This window comes from Durio zibethinus, chromosome 14 (assembly GCF_047325235.1).
Source record: "Durio zibethinus cultivar Kanyao isolate XHJ-2024 chromosome 14, ASM4732523v1, whole genome shotgun sequence".
NCBI lineage: Eukaryota > Viridiplantae > Streptophyta > Magnoliopsida > Malvales > Malvaceae > Durio > Durio zibethinus.
The window spans coordinates 3244120-3255915 of NC_143175.1; the positions used below are offsets into that span (position 1 = coordinate 3244120).

The following is an 11796-nucleotide window of genomic DNA, read 5'->3' on the forward strand; positions in this document are numbered from 1 at the left end:
TAATATCAAACTTATAATATATTTGATTTTAATTATTATAGTTCAAAGTGCAGAATCCGAAATTGTAATATGTTAATCTTAATTTCTTTTTGATATGCTAATATGGTTGTCTTAATTGAATCATAGTATATATTGTCCATTTAAGCTTTTCATTAGGCATTAAAGCTAGATTGATTACTACACTATATACCATTTATTTTTATTTATTTTTTGCCAATATACTATATAGGTTAAGCTTTATACTTTTTTATCATTAGATTAAAATTAATTTCATGAATAATTTGGATCAAAATAATATTTTTAATCAAATTATTTTAATTTAAAGATTAAAAAAATGTAAAATTTATACTAACACAATTAGATCTCTTTTTATATTCAATTCTGTTATAGTACTTCAATTTTATCAAAAATTTATTATAATTATAATTTTATTAATTTTAAAAACAATGAAATTTTTCATAGGATTTGTTTTTATTGCACTTAAAAAAATTTTTTTTGGTATTATCTTACTTTTAAATATTATTTTTTTTAATAATACCAAAAATTTTCACTGACAATGAAAATTTTTAATTTAACTATCAAAATTAATAGGATGACACAGAGTTACTTTATTAACTTTACTAGTAAAATTAAAAAAATTTCACTATTACTCAACGAAAAAATTACATTGGAAAATTGAATTCCAATTTTCTCACCTTCAAAATTATATAAAAATTGGAAATATTCTTTTGGGGGCCTAATATGAGAATTTATTTGTCAATAGACCCCCCTTCCTCCAGGTCACTTAATTCTTCTATAATCACAGAGTCGCTCGGTAAAAAAACACGTGTTCGAGTTTTACCGGTCCCAAATTCGGAAAACTATATAAACTCGCCCAGTTAAATTTTGGTATTTTCAAAATTACCGTCCAACCAAACCCTAAACTTCATCCTCTCTTAACCGTTCCTCAACCCACTCTCCCTCTCCTGCAACCTCCGATTTTCTATTTAATTTCTTTACACTTATTATTATACTTTTTTTTATCATCCATTATTAAGTTGATTTCATACTTAAAATTTGAAATTTTCTTCAATTCATGGTTTTCTGTTTGGTTGCTGAGAAAAGGAAGGAAAGGAAAAAGTTTGCGCTTTTTTTTTTTTTTAAATTCATAATTTTAGGAGAATGGTTTATTGTAATAATTGTTCCAGAAACGTTACTGGAGAACGCGTCTATGATGGGCCTTTGTAAGTGATTTTTCTTGCTCTTAAAAAATTTTATTTTACTTTTTGGATAGACTTCCAATTTCTTGATTCATTATTCATTTACTTATCAATTGAATTTTTCAGGTGTTGTACTTTTTGCGGGAAGGTGTTGGAAGAATACAATTTTGCGTCCGAACCGCAATTTGTTAAAGATTCAGCTGGCCTGGTAATGTTTATTTGTTTGTATATAATTTTTAGTTTTGGGAACTATGTAATTGTTATGAATATATATCCAGAGTTTTTCCATGTTGAAAAATTCATTAAAAGTTGTAAACTTTATGCTAAAATTTAGTGGAATAGTTGCGATTTAAGTTTAAACTAGTTGAACATTGTTGTTGGGATAGAATTTTGCTTCTTGCTAGCTAATTATAGTTTCCTAAATATGAGCATAGCTGGATGAGTTTGTGATTAAAATCAAGAAGAAATTGGCCTATTAGACCCATTGTTGGATGTGTCTTAATAAACTACATTTGCAGTGTGTTGAATCAAGGAGATCAACTTTTGTTTCCCTTTGTTTGGTTTGTTGTTCTTTGCTTTCATGTTTTTGGCTCACATTTTTATTGATTTTTGTTGCTAATTTCACTTTGTTTTCAGAGCAAACTGTCTGGAAATTTTGTAAAGTCTGTTCAAGAAATTTCAGATTCACGTAGGAGGACATTGGATAAAGGTATTTTTTGTTAAGTTGCATCTATGCTATGCTAGAAACTATATGTTTCTACTTTTGGTAAAGGATTATTGATACATTTTCCCAACTTTTTATTTGCTATTTCTGGGTGATCTAATTTCATCACTTCTTGACATTTAGTATTGCACTTCCATTGGCTCAAATTTACTTTTATATTTGTAGTTGCATTTTTGTTGGTTACAATGTGTTAGCATTAAAGTTCTTATTGCAACATGACTTAGAAATTTCTTTGTTTCTGGTTTTGATTTCATTTGGTGATACAGCTTTTGATGATATGAGATGTATGAAGGATGCATTAAGTATTGATGATTATAGCGATGATGTCGTTGAAACTGCTAGACGCTTTTATGAAGTATGTTTTTGTTCTGCCTAAGTTTCATTTTTGTTGCTTGTTATTTGGCTTTTTTTCCCTCAATTTTTTAATTTATTTTAATCTGCATTGTGAAGATTGCCCTTGAACGGAATTTCACTAGGGGGCGCAGATCAGAGTTAGTACAGGCTGCATGTCTTTATCTTGCATGCCGGTGAGAAATGCTGCTTTGTTAAACTTGTAATGTTGATGGAAATACTGTTGTCTGAACTTGAACGTGCTTTGTTGTCTAAATTTAAAATGTGATGATTCAGCTATTTATGTGTAACACATAATGTTAGGTGTGTACTGAAGTACATGCCAAAACAATTGCAAAAATCAGAGTTTACATATGTAAACTTCTTATTATCTCACACAGGTATTTTACATATTTTCCTTATTTTTCGCTAAGTCCTCAATTTTATTGTCTGAGTTTTGTTACTGGATGCATATTTTTGACGAAAATGTAAGGTTATGCAGATGGTAGTAATTTTTTACCACTTCAAACCCCTTTTCTCGACATTTGTAAAATACCAAGCTTGATTCTTTACCTTCTATCTTTAAATTATGTGAAGCATTTGCCCTTTGTTCCTTTCAAATATTTCTCTTTGAAATTTGCGTGCTATTGGCTTTTCATTTTGTTTACTTCTGCAAAACACAGTAACTTGTGATTCTTTCCTTTCATCTTTTCATATGTTATGCATATGATGGTTGCTATGGGATGCAGTATGCCTTTAGATTATTATGTCCTTATTTAGGCATTTCGGTCTTGGAATTTGGGTGAATATCAGGCTTAAGGAAAAGGAAGGTAAGATCATAAAATTTTTTTTGGGCTAGGATATCTTACACAGGGAATGAGGGTAAGGTCTTGTATTGTAGGGCTTGATGTTGGACAAATAAATGTCTTTGTGGCCAGGGTTTCAATGTAGAAAGAATATTATTGGTTTGGAATTTGGATACAAAAGGTTAGAACGGATCTCTTTCAGCTAGGGGTTCGCTATTTGAAAAACACAGAACATTCATGCTGTGTTTGTGAGAATCACATGAAATTAGTACTACACTTTCTTGAAAGTTAGATCATTGCAGAGCTATTAACAATAATTCATTCTATATATGCAAGGGTCAGGAGGGAGAGAGAGAGAGAGAGAGAGAGAGAGAGAGAGAGAGAGAGAGAGAGCTATCATGAGAAACTTGATTCATTGATATCCTAAATTAATGTAAAGTCTTGTACATTAGAATGTACTTTATTGTGCCAAAAAAAGAAAAAAATTATTTTTATTTCATTGTTTTTTGGTGGTTAAATTTGGCATCAAGGATATATATTAATTCCATGATTGAATCATTGTCCTTCCTTTTTTTTTCCCCCTTTTTTCTTTCTTCTTTTTGTTCTTTGAACTGTTGAATTGTTTCCCTCCTTAATCATATAATTTTTGGATCTGCAGGCAAAAGAAAAAGCCTTTCCTTCTTATTGATTTTTCAAGTTATTTAAATATAAATGTGTAAGGAGTTTTCCTCCTTCTTTTACCTTCTGTAAAAAAAATTATTTGCTCAATAATCCTTTGTCTCTGTTTTTTTTAAACCAGTACCTGTTTGTTTTAATTGACATTCTGTTGTTTCTTCTGCAGTTATGAGCTAGGCTCTGTTTATCTGCAGCTTTGCTATGTGCTGTACCTTGCTGAGACGAGAGATCTTCAGAAACTAATTGATCCTTCAATTTTTATTCATAAATTTACAAATGGTAAGTTAATCAATTCCCACCTTGACATGCTTTAGCTGATTGAATAGTTCTGGTGTTTGTGCTCTGTACTCCAGACAGGCATAATAACCAATATGCTTTGCAGTTTTGATTCCAGAAGGGAATGATGAAGTTGTTAAAACTGCACGGGACATTTTAGCTAGCATGAAACGGGACTGGATGCAGGTGTGATTCTCTTTTGAAGTACTTTATTTTGATTGTGTATTATGCTTGGTAATTTTTGGAGGTAAAATCTTACTGAAGTTAACATGTATTTACAGACAGGGAGAAAACCCAGTGGATTATGCGGTGCAGCACTATACATTTCTGCACTCTCACATGGTCTGAAGTGTTCTAAGTCAGACATTGTAAGTTATCATTCATTTTTTTATTTTTTGTTCTTTACCTTTTTCAGTAATCATATGGTGTTGTTCCTTCTGCTTGAAAATCTTTAAGGTTTTCATTTTTTATTTATAATAGGTGGTTATATTATAAGCCACTTATGAAGGACAAACTTTGCAAATTTAAGTTTATGGGTAGGATTTGCAACTTAGTAGATGTTTTAACTTCCAACCATGTCATGCTTGTTCCAGATGAGACACATATTAAAGAACGTCCTAACTAGTAATTCAGTGGTTTTAGATTGGGGTGCATGTCTTGACCTAAGCTATAGTAGGGATAGGTTTAGACTGCCTCACTGCCCTGTCTAAGGCGTTTCTACAACATGCCATTGTAGTAATATGCACATGTCAATGATGCTAACTTTTTGCCTTAAAGGAAACTTTATCATCATGGTACTAAAAGTATAAGCATAAAATAACTGAATTGTAATTTGACAACAATGAAAAAGCAACAGTAAAAGAAATCCACAACAAGCCTTAAGCCAAAATAGTACTGGATATATTTTAAGAAAATAATTCTGGATATGATCATATGACCACCTAGCATCCGCCAGATAATGATTTCTTAGTTTTACAATTTAGTTGATTTTATTTTGTCCTTTTCCTTACATTTTAGCCTTCTTTGTTTGATTTATGGAATTTTCTTTAGATAACAGAAATTCTTTTATGTCTGTGAGCAGCTTTTGTTACTATTTTCTTAGATGAGGATTTCACCAATTTTCAAGTTCTAATTTCTTCTTTACTTAGATTCTTGTTTGATTTTCCCCTCACCTTTTCCAATTATGCTCTTTCTCTGTCTAATTTTTGGGTTAATTGAGTTCTCTGTTTATCAGATAAGGATTGTGCATATTTGTGAAGCAACATTGACAAAGCGTTTGGTTGAATTTGAGAATACAGACTCTGGAAGCTTGACGGTATGTATCTTTTTACATGTATATGACATTATAAAACTGCATTGTGCCAGGAAACTCTTAATGGAAGAAGATTGTAATTAGTAATTCGGAAGAACCATATTTTGATCTAACTGATGTTTATGGTAATTTGGATATTCTCTTTTTGATGTCAATATAACTTCCTAACTGCATGATGGCATAATCTGATCTCTATAATTGTTGTTGTTGTTGCAATTGTAACTTGTTTCAATGCGGTTATTAATTTCTCATGGTAGAATTTGATTAGTAACTCTTTACTGTTATTACTGTTGTTATTATTTGTGTGCACTCTACTCAGTATCTAACGAATTTTATGAAAAGTTCAATGCCTATTTTTATCATTACCAAGAGTTATGTTGAATTTGTTATATTCCATTTTTTTATTTTTTATTTTCTCCAATGCATTTGTTTTCTAAATTTTGATTGCATTTCTTGGAAATTCCTCCATTGTTTTAAACTTTGACTAGATTGAGGAGCTTACAGAAAAGGAGAAGGAGCTTCGAACTAGTTCATTAACTAAAAAACGGCCAAATACTGGATCAAAAGAAGCCAGCATACATGAAGTGCTATGTAAGCATATGGAGAAAAAACCTTTTGCTTATGGACTTTGTGAAGAATGTTATGAAGAGGTGAGCTCCCATGTTCTTTCTTATCTTCTTTCACGCACTACAATTGTACCATTGAAAACTGTTTTATCATCCAAGTTAAAGTTCATGCTCTAACTGGTTGGTGCAGTTCATGAAAGTTTCAGGAGGACTTGATGGAGGATCAGATCCACCAGCATTCCAGCGTGCTGAGAAAGAGAGAATAGCAAAATTATCTATTGAGGAAAATGCTAAAGTAAGAGCTGTGACTGTACTTTTGTAAAGGCAAAAGGACAGTAAATGGTTGAGCATCGACATTATATTCTCTTCATATATTTTGGATGGGAGATTCCACATGAGCATGCAAAAATTATTCTATTATTGTATCCCTGCCTCCCTTCCTCATGAGCTGACAGATTTTTTTATTTTGTGCTGTCATTCTTTTTAGTCTAAACACTTGGTAGTGAGAAATTTGTTTGTGACAAGATTATGTTGCTTAATCATGTGAGATTATCCTGTCTTAAATTCTTGTGACAGGATATATGAATCTTTTTTTTCCCCTCGCGTTTTGTTTTGCTATACTTTTTATTTGCTTAATTATTCTTTTGCTATACTTTTTAGTTTCTTTTTTATAGCCTTAGAGGTTATCTTCAACATAGTTCTAGTAGTCATTCTTTAGCACAATATTTCATTGTTTTGTTGGTTTTCGATAACTGTAGAGTGTATCTGGCAGCCCTTTTGCAAGTGGATCTGAAAAACCTGAAAATATTGGTAAGTTTTATTTTCATGAGCAATCATGCTTTACTTCGTTTAATAATTGGACTTTTTTTGTCCAAATGCCCAAGATCTTTTATTGGAAAAGGTATTGTTTCAGGGGTTTCAGAGGGTGAAACTAACCAGGCAGCCATGGATGAGCGTGACAATGATAAATTACCCGGTGTTGATGGTAGTGATGATGAATCAGATAACTTTTCTGATATTGATGATTTTGAGGTAGGGAATAAGTCTGATTTCTTTTATTTTGACATTGCGTTGTCCATATGAAATTTGACAAGAAAAAGTACCTTGTACTAAGCTGAATCTGCTTAACTAATTGTCGGACTAATTACTTTGGTTATATTTCCAGTCTAATGGCATACTCCTTTTTAAGATGTTTAGTATTAAATAAATTCATTATATCAAGTGATTTGAGCTTTGACCTAGCTTAACTGTTTTGCTTCTTTTACTTGGAAAAATCATCTTTTGCACTGCATCCATAAGCCATCAAAGATATGATACCCTTGTGTTGAAGTTATTTGGGCTTCAGTTAAGCTTAGAATCACCCACCAACAGAACTAATGTATGAGTGGGTAATCAGCACCACTTTTGTTATATTTTCTTCTGGGCTGTTCTGCATCTAAATAATGATTAATTGGTAAAAGCTCAAAGTCTTAAGAAATACAAACTCACTAAATTGAAAAGGGAAAAAGATGCAAGAACTAACTACAATTTACCTGAATTAAGTTTATTATTAAGATCTATTCTTCGGTATTTAGAGCTTAGTTCCTTCATAGGTTTATTTAGAATTGAGTTTGGCTGGTCAGTTTTAGAATCAACCATACTGACCTGAAATTTAGTCCTACAAGTAGTCTTCAATGATATACCCTTTCTCAACAATATTATTCATGTCTTTTAATACATTCTATGTCTTAATGCATGTATGTAGTTAATTTAGAGTTACATGCTTATTGTATGAATGTCATGCATATCTTTATATGTATTATGAACTTTATTTAGAAAGTGTTGGTTGATTTATGATGTGTATAGAACAGCACTATCAGTTGAGTTGTCTTCTTAATTTTGATGCCATTTTCTTATTACATTTTGGAATTACTCAAAAATTACCTTTTCAGGTTGATGGTTATCTTCACAATGAAGAGGAGAAGCATTACAAAAAGATAATTTGGGAAGAAATGAATCGGGAATATCTTGAGGTGACGTGAACCGTGACTTTGTTGAGTATAGCATCTCTTCAAATGTATTTTGGCCTACCCTAATCTAATCTCACACTTTAAATGTAGTATTCATGACATTGGAATGTTGCCCGTGTGAGAATCTGCATCATAAGAAGCATTTAGTAAATCTTTCTGGCTTAAAACATCCATAAGAGGATAATTTCTCCTATTATAATAATTCGGATATATTTGAGTAGATGATCTAATTCAGATATATTAGATGGCTTTTCTCATTTTGTTACGTGGTTAAATTGAGCCCTGAATCCTGAGAAATTGTCTGATATTATTAATTTGTGGCTTAGTGCTTTTGCATTAGTAAAAACAATTGAAAAGTATAACTTGGCTTTGCTTTCATGAATTTATTGGGAAAATAAAATTCTTGATGATGCTATATGTTTAGCTTGTTATATCTTCACAGGAACTTAATCATACTGCAATCTTTTGCAGGAACAAGCAGCCAAGGAAGCAGCCGCAGCAGCTGCCAAGGAAGCTTCTATGGCCAACTATGACAAATGTCCAGAAGACCTCCAAGCTGCACAGGAGCTTGCTGCAGCTGCTGCAGAAGTAGTGGCAAAATCTAGAAAGGTGATTCTTGAATATCAAGAAAAGTAGGGAAGTTTCCTGATTTCTGAAAATTATATCAAGAGAAATGTAAGCCACCTCTGGTGCTTCATTATATATTGTAGGTACCCTGGTACATTTCTAAGTGTCCAGGGTACTATCATCACTATTCAAAACTGAAATTATAACCTATGTGCAATTGAGAGCATTAAATCTTTGATCATGTTACTAGAATATAATCAAAACATGATTGATTACAGCTTAAGATATGCATTGAAGGCAATATCTAAAATGGTAAAAAAAATGCAAAACAAACTACAATTAGTAACTATACATACATGACCACATGCATTCAATTGTTGATCTTTAGTTCAGCTGTGACTCACCACTTTGGCTTGATTCAAAGAGTTTTTTTTTCTATCTTTTTTTTTTTGTAAAATTATGAGTGTAGTTCTAAACCTTAGCATGCCTACAATATGTTATTGTTTTGTCCAACAATTATTTTGTCTTTGGATTGTCATACTTATCCTTTTAAGAACAATTGCTTCAAGAATTATTGCCCATATTTTTACTTGTTTTTTTCTCTTTTTTATTTGATTTTATTGTATTAACAGGAGAGGCAACAAAAGCGAGCTGCTGAAGCAAAAAAAGCTGGTCCTGCTCAGAGCGCTGCAGAAGCAACCCGGCGAATGCTGGATAGAAAGGTATCAAATAGCCTTTTTTTTTTTCTTCCTTTTGGGCTAAGGGGTAAAACATGGCTGAATAGAGAAACTTAGTTCTGGTATTTTTGGTTACCCAAAAAATGCATTTTCCTTGGAAATGGGAACAATGAAGTGTTCTAATAATTTCAGCTACCTGAATCTTATTATCTTATTATCTGAAGTAATTTTGGGGTGATGAAATTAAAACTGATAATCTCTCTCTAGATGTTTGTAAAATTTCCCTATTATTGTGTAATTTTTAAATTTTAGGCAATCATAAAATTGAGGGTTTTTTTTTAATAGAAAATCCCTCTGACAAAAGATTTCACTGACAATAGCTTTTATCTTGGAATGGGAGGGGAATGATTGAACAAAATGACATCAACTGGGCTAAGAGAAACTAAATACTACAACATCATTTGTTATTTTATTATTTTTTTTGGCCAGAAAAAATCATCATTTGTTAATAGATTACGTTCTCGACATTTATAAATCATATGCAATTCAATATTTTTGGATACTGGGAATTTGTTTATGAAATAATGTCAAATTTTGGTTTCTCATTCAATCTCATTACCTAATTGAAATAGAAACCTTGAAATCTTCCTATTCCAGACAATCTCTTTTAAATGAGACTTAAAAGTTAGCTAGAATCCATTTGACAGTCCTAGCATTTGCACATTTCTGTATGACTATAAAGTAAAAAGCAAAGGTGCATCTGGAATCCACATCTGTTGTCATAATCATGCATGCGTGCAGGTTCTATAATTTATAAGTGTGTCTATGCATGTGTGCTGTTTACTCGTAAAACTACAAAATTATAGATATTTAATATGGATTCTATTAACTGATGGTTACAAATACGGCTTCTGTGCAGAGACTAAGCTCAAAAATCAACTATGATGCATTGGAGAAACTCTTTGATGAACCGGTATGTTTGTCTAATGTGCTCTTAATATTTTAAATGAATTGTTAGACCGTAGACACAAACATACACATAGATACTTTGTACTTTCTTAATTTCTTTTGTTTCCCTTTTTGTATACTGAAACACATATACTTTCTCATTTGGGTGGTATGATACCGTCTGCATCTGATGTTCACTGTAATCAGTACAATCCAGAAACCGCCCATGTATCTTCCTTTTATCTTAGTTTATCTTGGCTTTGCTGTATCTCTTAATATCAGCACTATGTCTCAGGAATGAACTGTGTACATGAAAAAATGTTAAATTTAGATGGTTAAAGAGAATCAAGAAAACCAGGTTCGAAGTTATCTAGTTCTTTCATCTGGAGTGGTCAAAGTAACTGAAATTCCTGTAAACATCTTACATTATTGCTGCTTGGCAGGTTTTTTCTTTTCCAAAACAAACTTCATGAAGTTGTTTTAACTTTAGCTTGTTCTAAAGTCTTCATTTTTATTTTTATTTTTTATGTATTTGTGGTTTGGTTTCTTTGCTATCACAGGTGGCTCCAGAGAAGCCCAAGAAACAAAGAAATGAATCACATTCTGATGAAAAGGAAGAGAAGGTTTCTAAAATGGGCAAAGAAGAAGGTGATTTAGTAGACAAATATGATGACGACAACGATGAGGAAGGGGATGAAGGAGGAACGTTTGACAATAACCTGGACTTTGAAAACGAAGTCTATGATTATGAAGATGATTACGAATATGATGGATTCTGATTCGTCTTCGGGCAAACAATTTCCATCCCTAACAACAATTATTTTTTGAGTTCAAGAAAAATAGCTTTGATTTCGACATTTTGAACAAGGTACACGAACTCATTAATGAGCGAAGTGCTTATATGTGATTATATAAAATATTATTTCTTAGGAAAAAATTTACACGTATTTTTTTCTCCCTATTTTAAATCAATGTATTGTTTTCACAGCTATCAGAGCACCAGTAAGCTTCAAAACAAAGTCAGAACAGCAAGGATTTTCCTATATTTATTTTCAATTTCATGAGAATATTCAGGATAATTAGAGCAGCAAAACAGATCAACTTATGGGATAATATCAAAGACCCATTTACCTCAGCTGAAGTATGCATTGGTTCACTGTACCAGGGATCAAAAAGACGATACAAATGATCAATAATGTTGCCAATTAATTTACATTCAACAATAAGCCAACAAGCTTGTTATGAACTTAGTGATCCAAACAAAAAAAATAAAAAAAATTAAAACTTTGTTATGGTCTTTTTTCAGCTGCTGAACTGTGGTAATCAACCTGCAAAACTCAGCCGCTAAAAGAATTCATGCTTCTAGCAGTCAGGAAACAGTTGTAACCTTTTTTCTGTGTTAACTGCTGCATCACTACCTCTATAGTTTTTTCCAGCCCAAGTCATCATATAGTTTCAAGTCTGAGGCTTTAAAATTATATTTTCATAGTACATTCTGGCAGAAGAAGGTTGAGCAAATGTTTGTTTACTTTCTTGTTGAACCAAAAAACCATTTCTCCCCGCAATCTATGCTTCAAATTAGTCTTAAAACCCATCTTGCAGGCTCAGGGGCAAGAGCAGGATAAAATATAGATGCTCACCAAAGCTTTCAGTTTAGATTATTTCCATTAAATTGGGCATATAATTGAACCCATTAGCCATATTTTA

At 31.9% G+C, this 11796-nt stretch overlaps 1 protein-coding gene across 3 annotated transcripts; it reads left to right on the forward strand.

Annotated features, from left to right (window-relative positions):
* The first annotated feature begins 890 nt into the window (after positions 1–890).
* On the forward strand, positions 891–11074 carry LOC111294034 (transcription factor IIIB 60 kDa subunit-like). Of its 3 annotated transcripts, none has more exons than XM_089743176.1 (19): positions 891–1223; positions 1326–1407; positions 1836–1908; positions 2190–2278; positions 2374–2450; positions 3718–3774; positions 3901–4013; positions 4117–4196; positions 4292–4378; positions 5245–5325; positions 5811–5972; positions 6079–6183; positions 6647–6698; positions 6790–6920; positions 7820–7900; positions 8369–8506; positions 9097–9186; positions 10061–10114; positions 10650–11074. In XM_089743176.1, the coding sequence occupies exons 1-19, from the start codon at positions 1162–1164 to the stop codon at positions 10866–10868; spliced, it is 1833 nt and encodes a 610-aa protein (XP_089599302.1). In that variant the 5' UTR covers positions 891–1161; the 3' UTR covers positions 10869–11074. The 3 variants fall into 3 exon arrangements, 2 of the variants coding, with proteins under 2 accessions (XP_089599302.1, XP_022742904.2); XM_022887169.2 differs by having other exon boundaries at positions 6802–6920; XR_016327386.1 differs by lacking the exon at positions 10650–11074 and having other exon boundaries at positions 8369–8572; positions 10061–10093.
* The last annotated feature ends 722 nt before the right edge of the window (positions 11075–11796 follow it).

What these genes read in the sequence shown, in the direction of transcription:
- LOC111294034 (XM_089743176.1), top strand. Translation starts at nt 1,162, where the DNA reads ATGGTTTATTGTAATAATTGTTCCAGAAACGTTACTGGAGAACGCGTC. An exon ending in AGTGTTCTAAGTCAGACATT is followed by an intron (nt 4,379 to 5,244) that starts GTAAGTTATCAT and finishes TCTGTTTATCAG; the next exon opens with ATAAGGATTGTGCATATTTG. An exon ending in AGAAACTCTTTGATGAACCG is followed by an intron (nt 10,115 to 10,649) that starts GTATGTTTGTCT and finishes TTGCTATCACAG; the next exon opens with GTGGCTCCAGAGAAGCCCAA.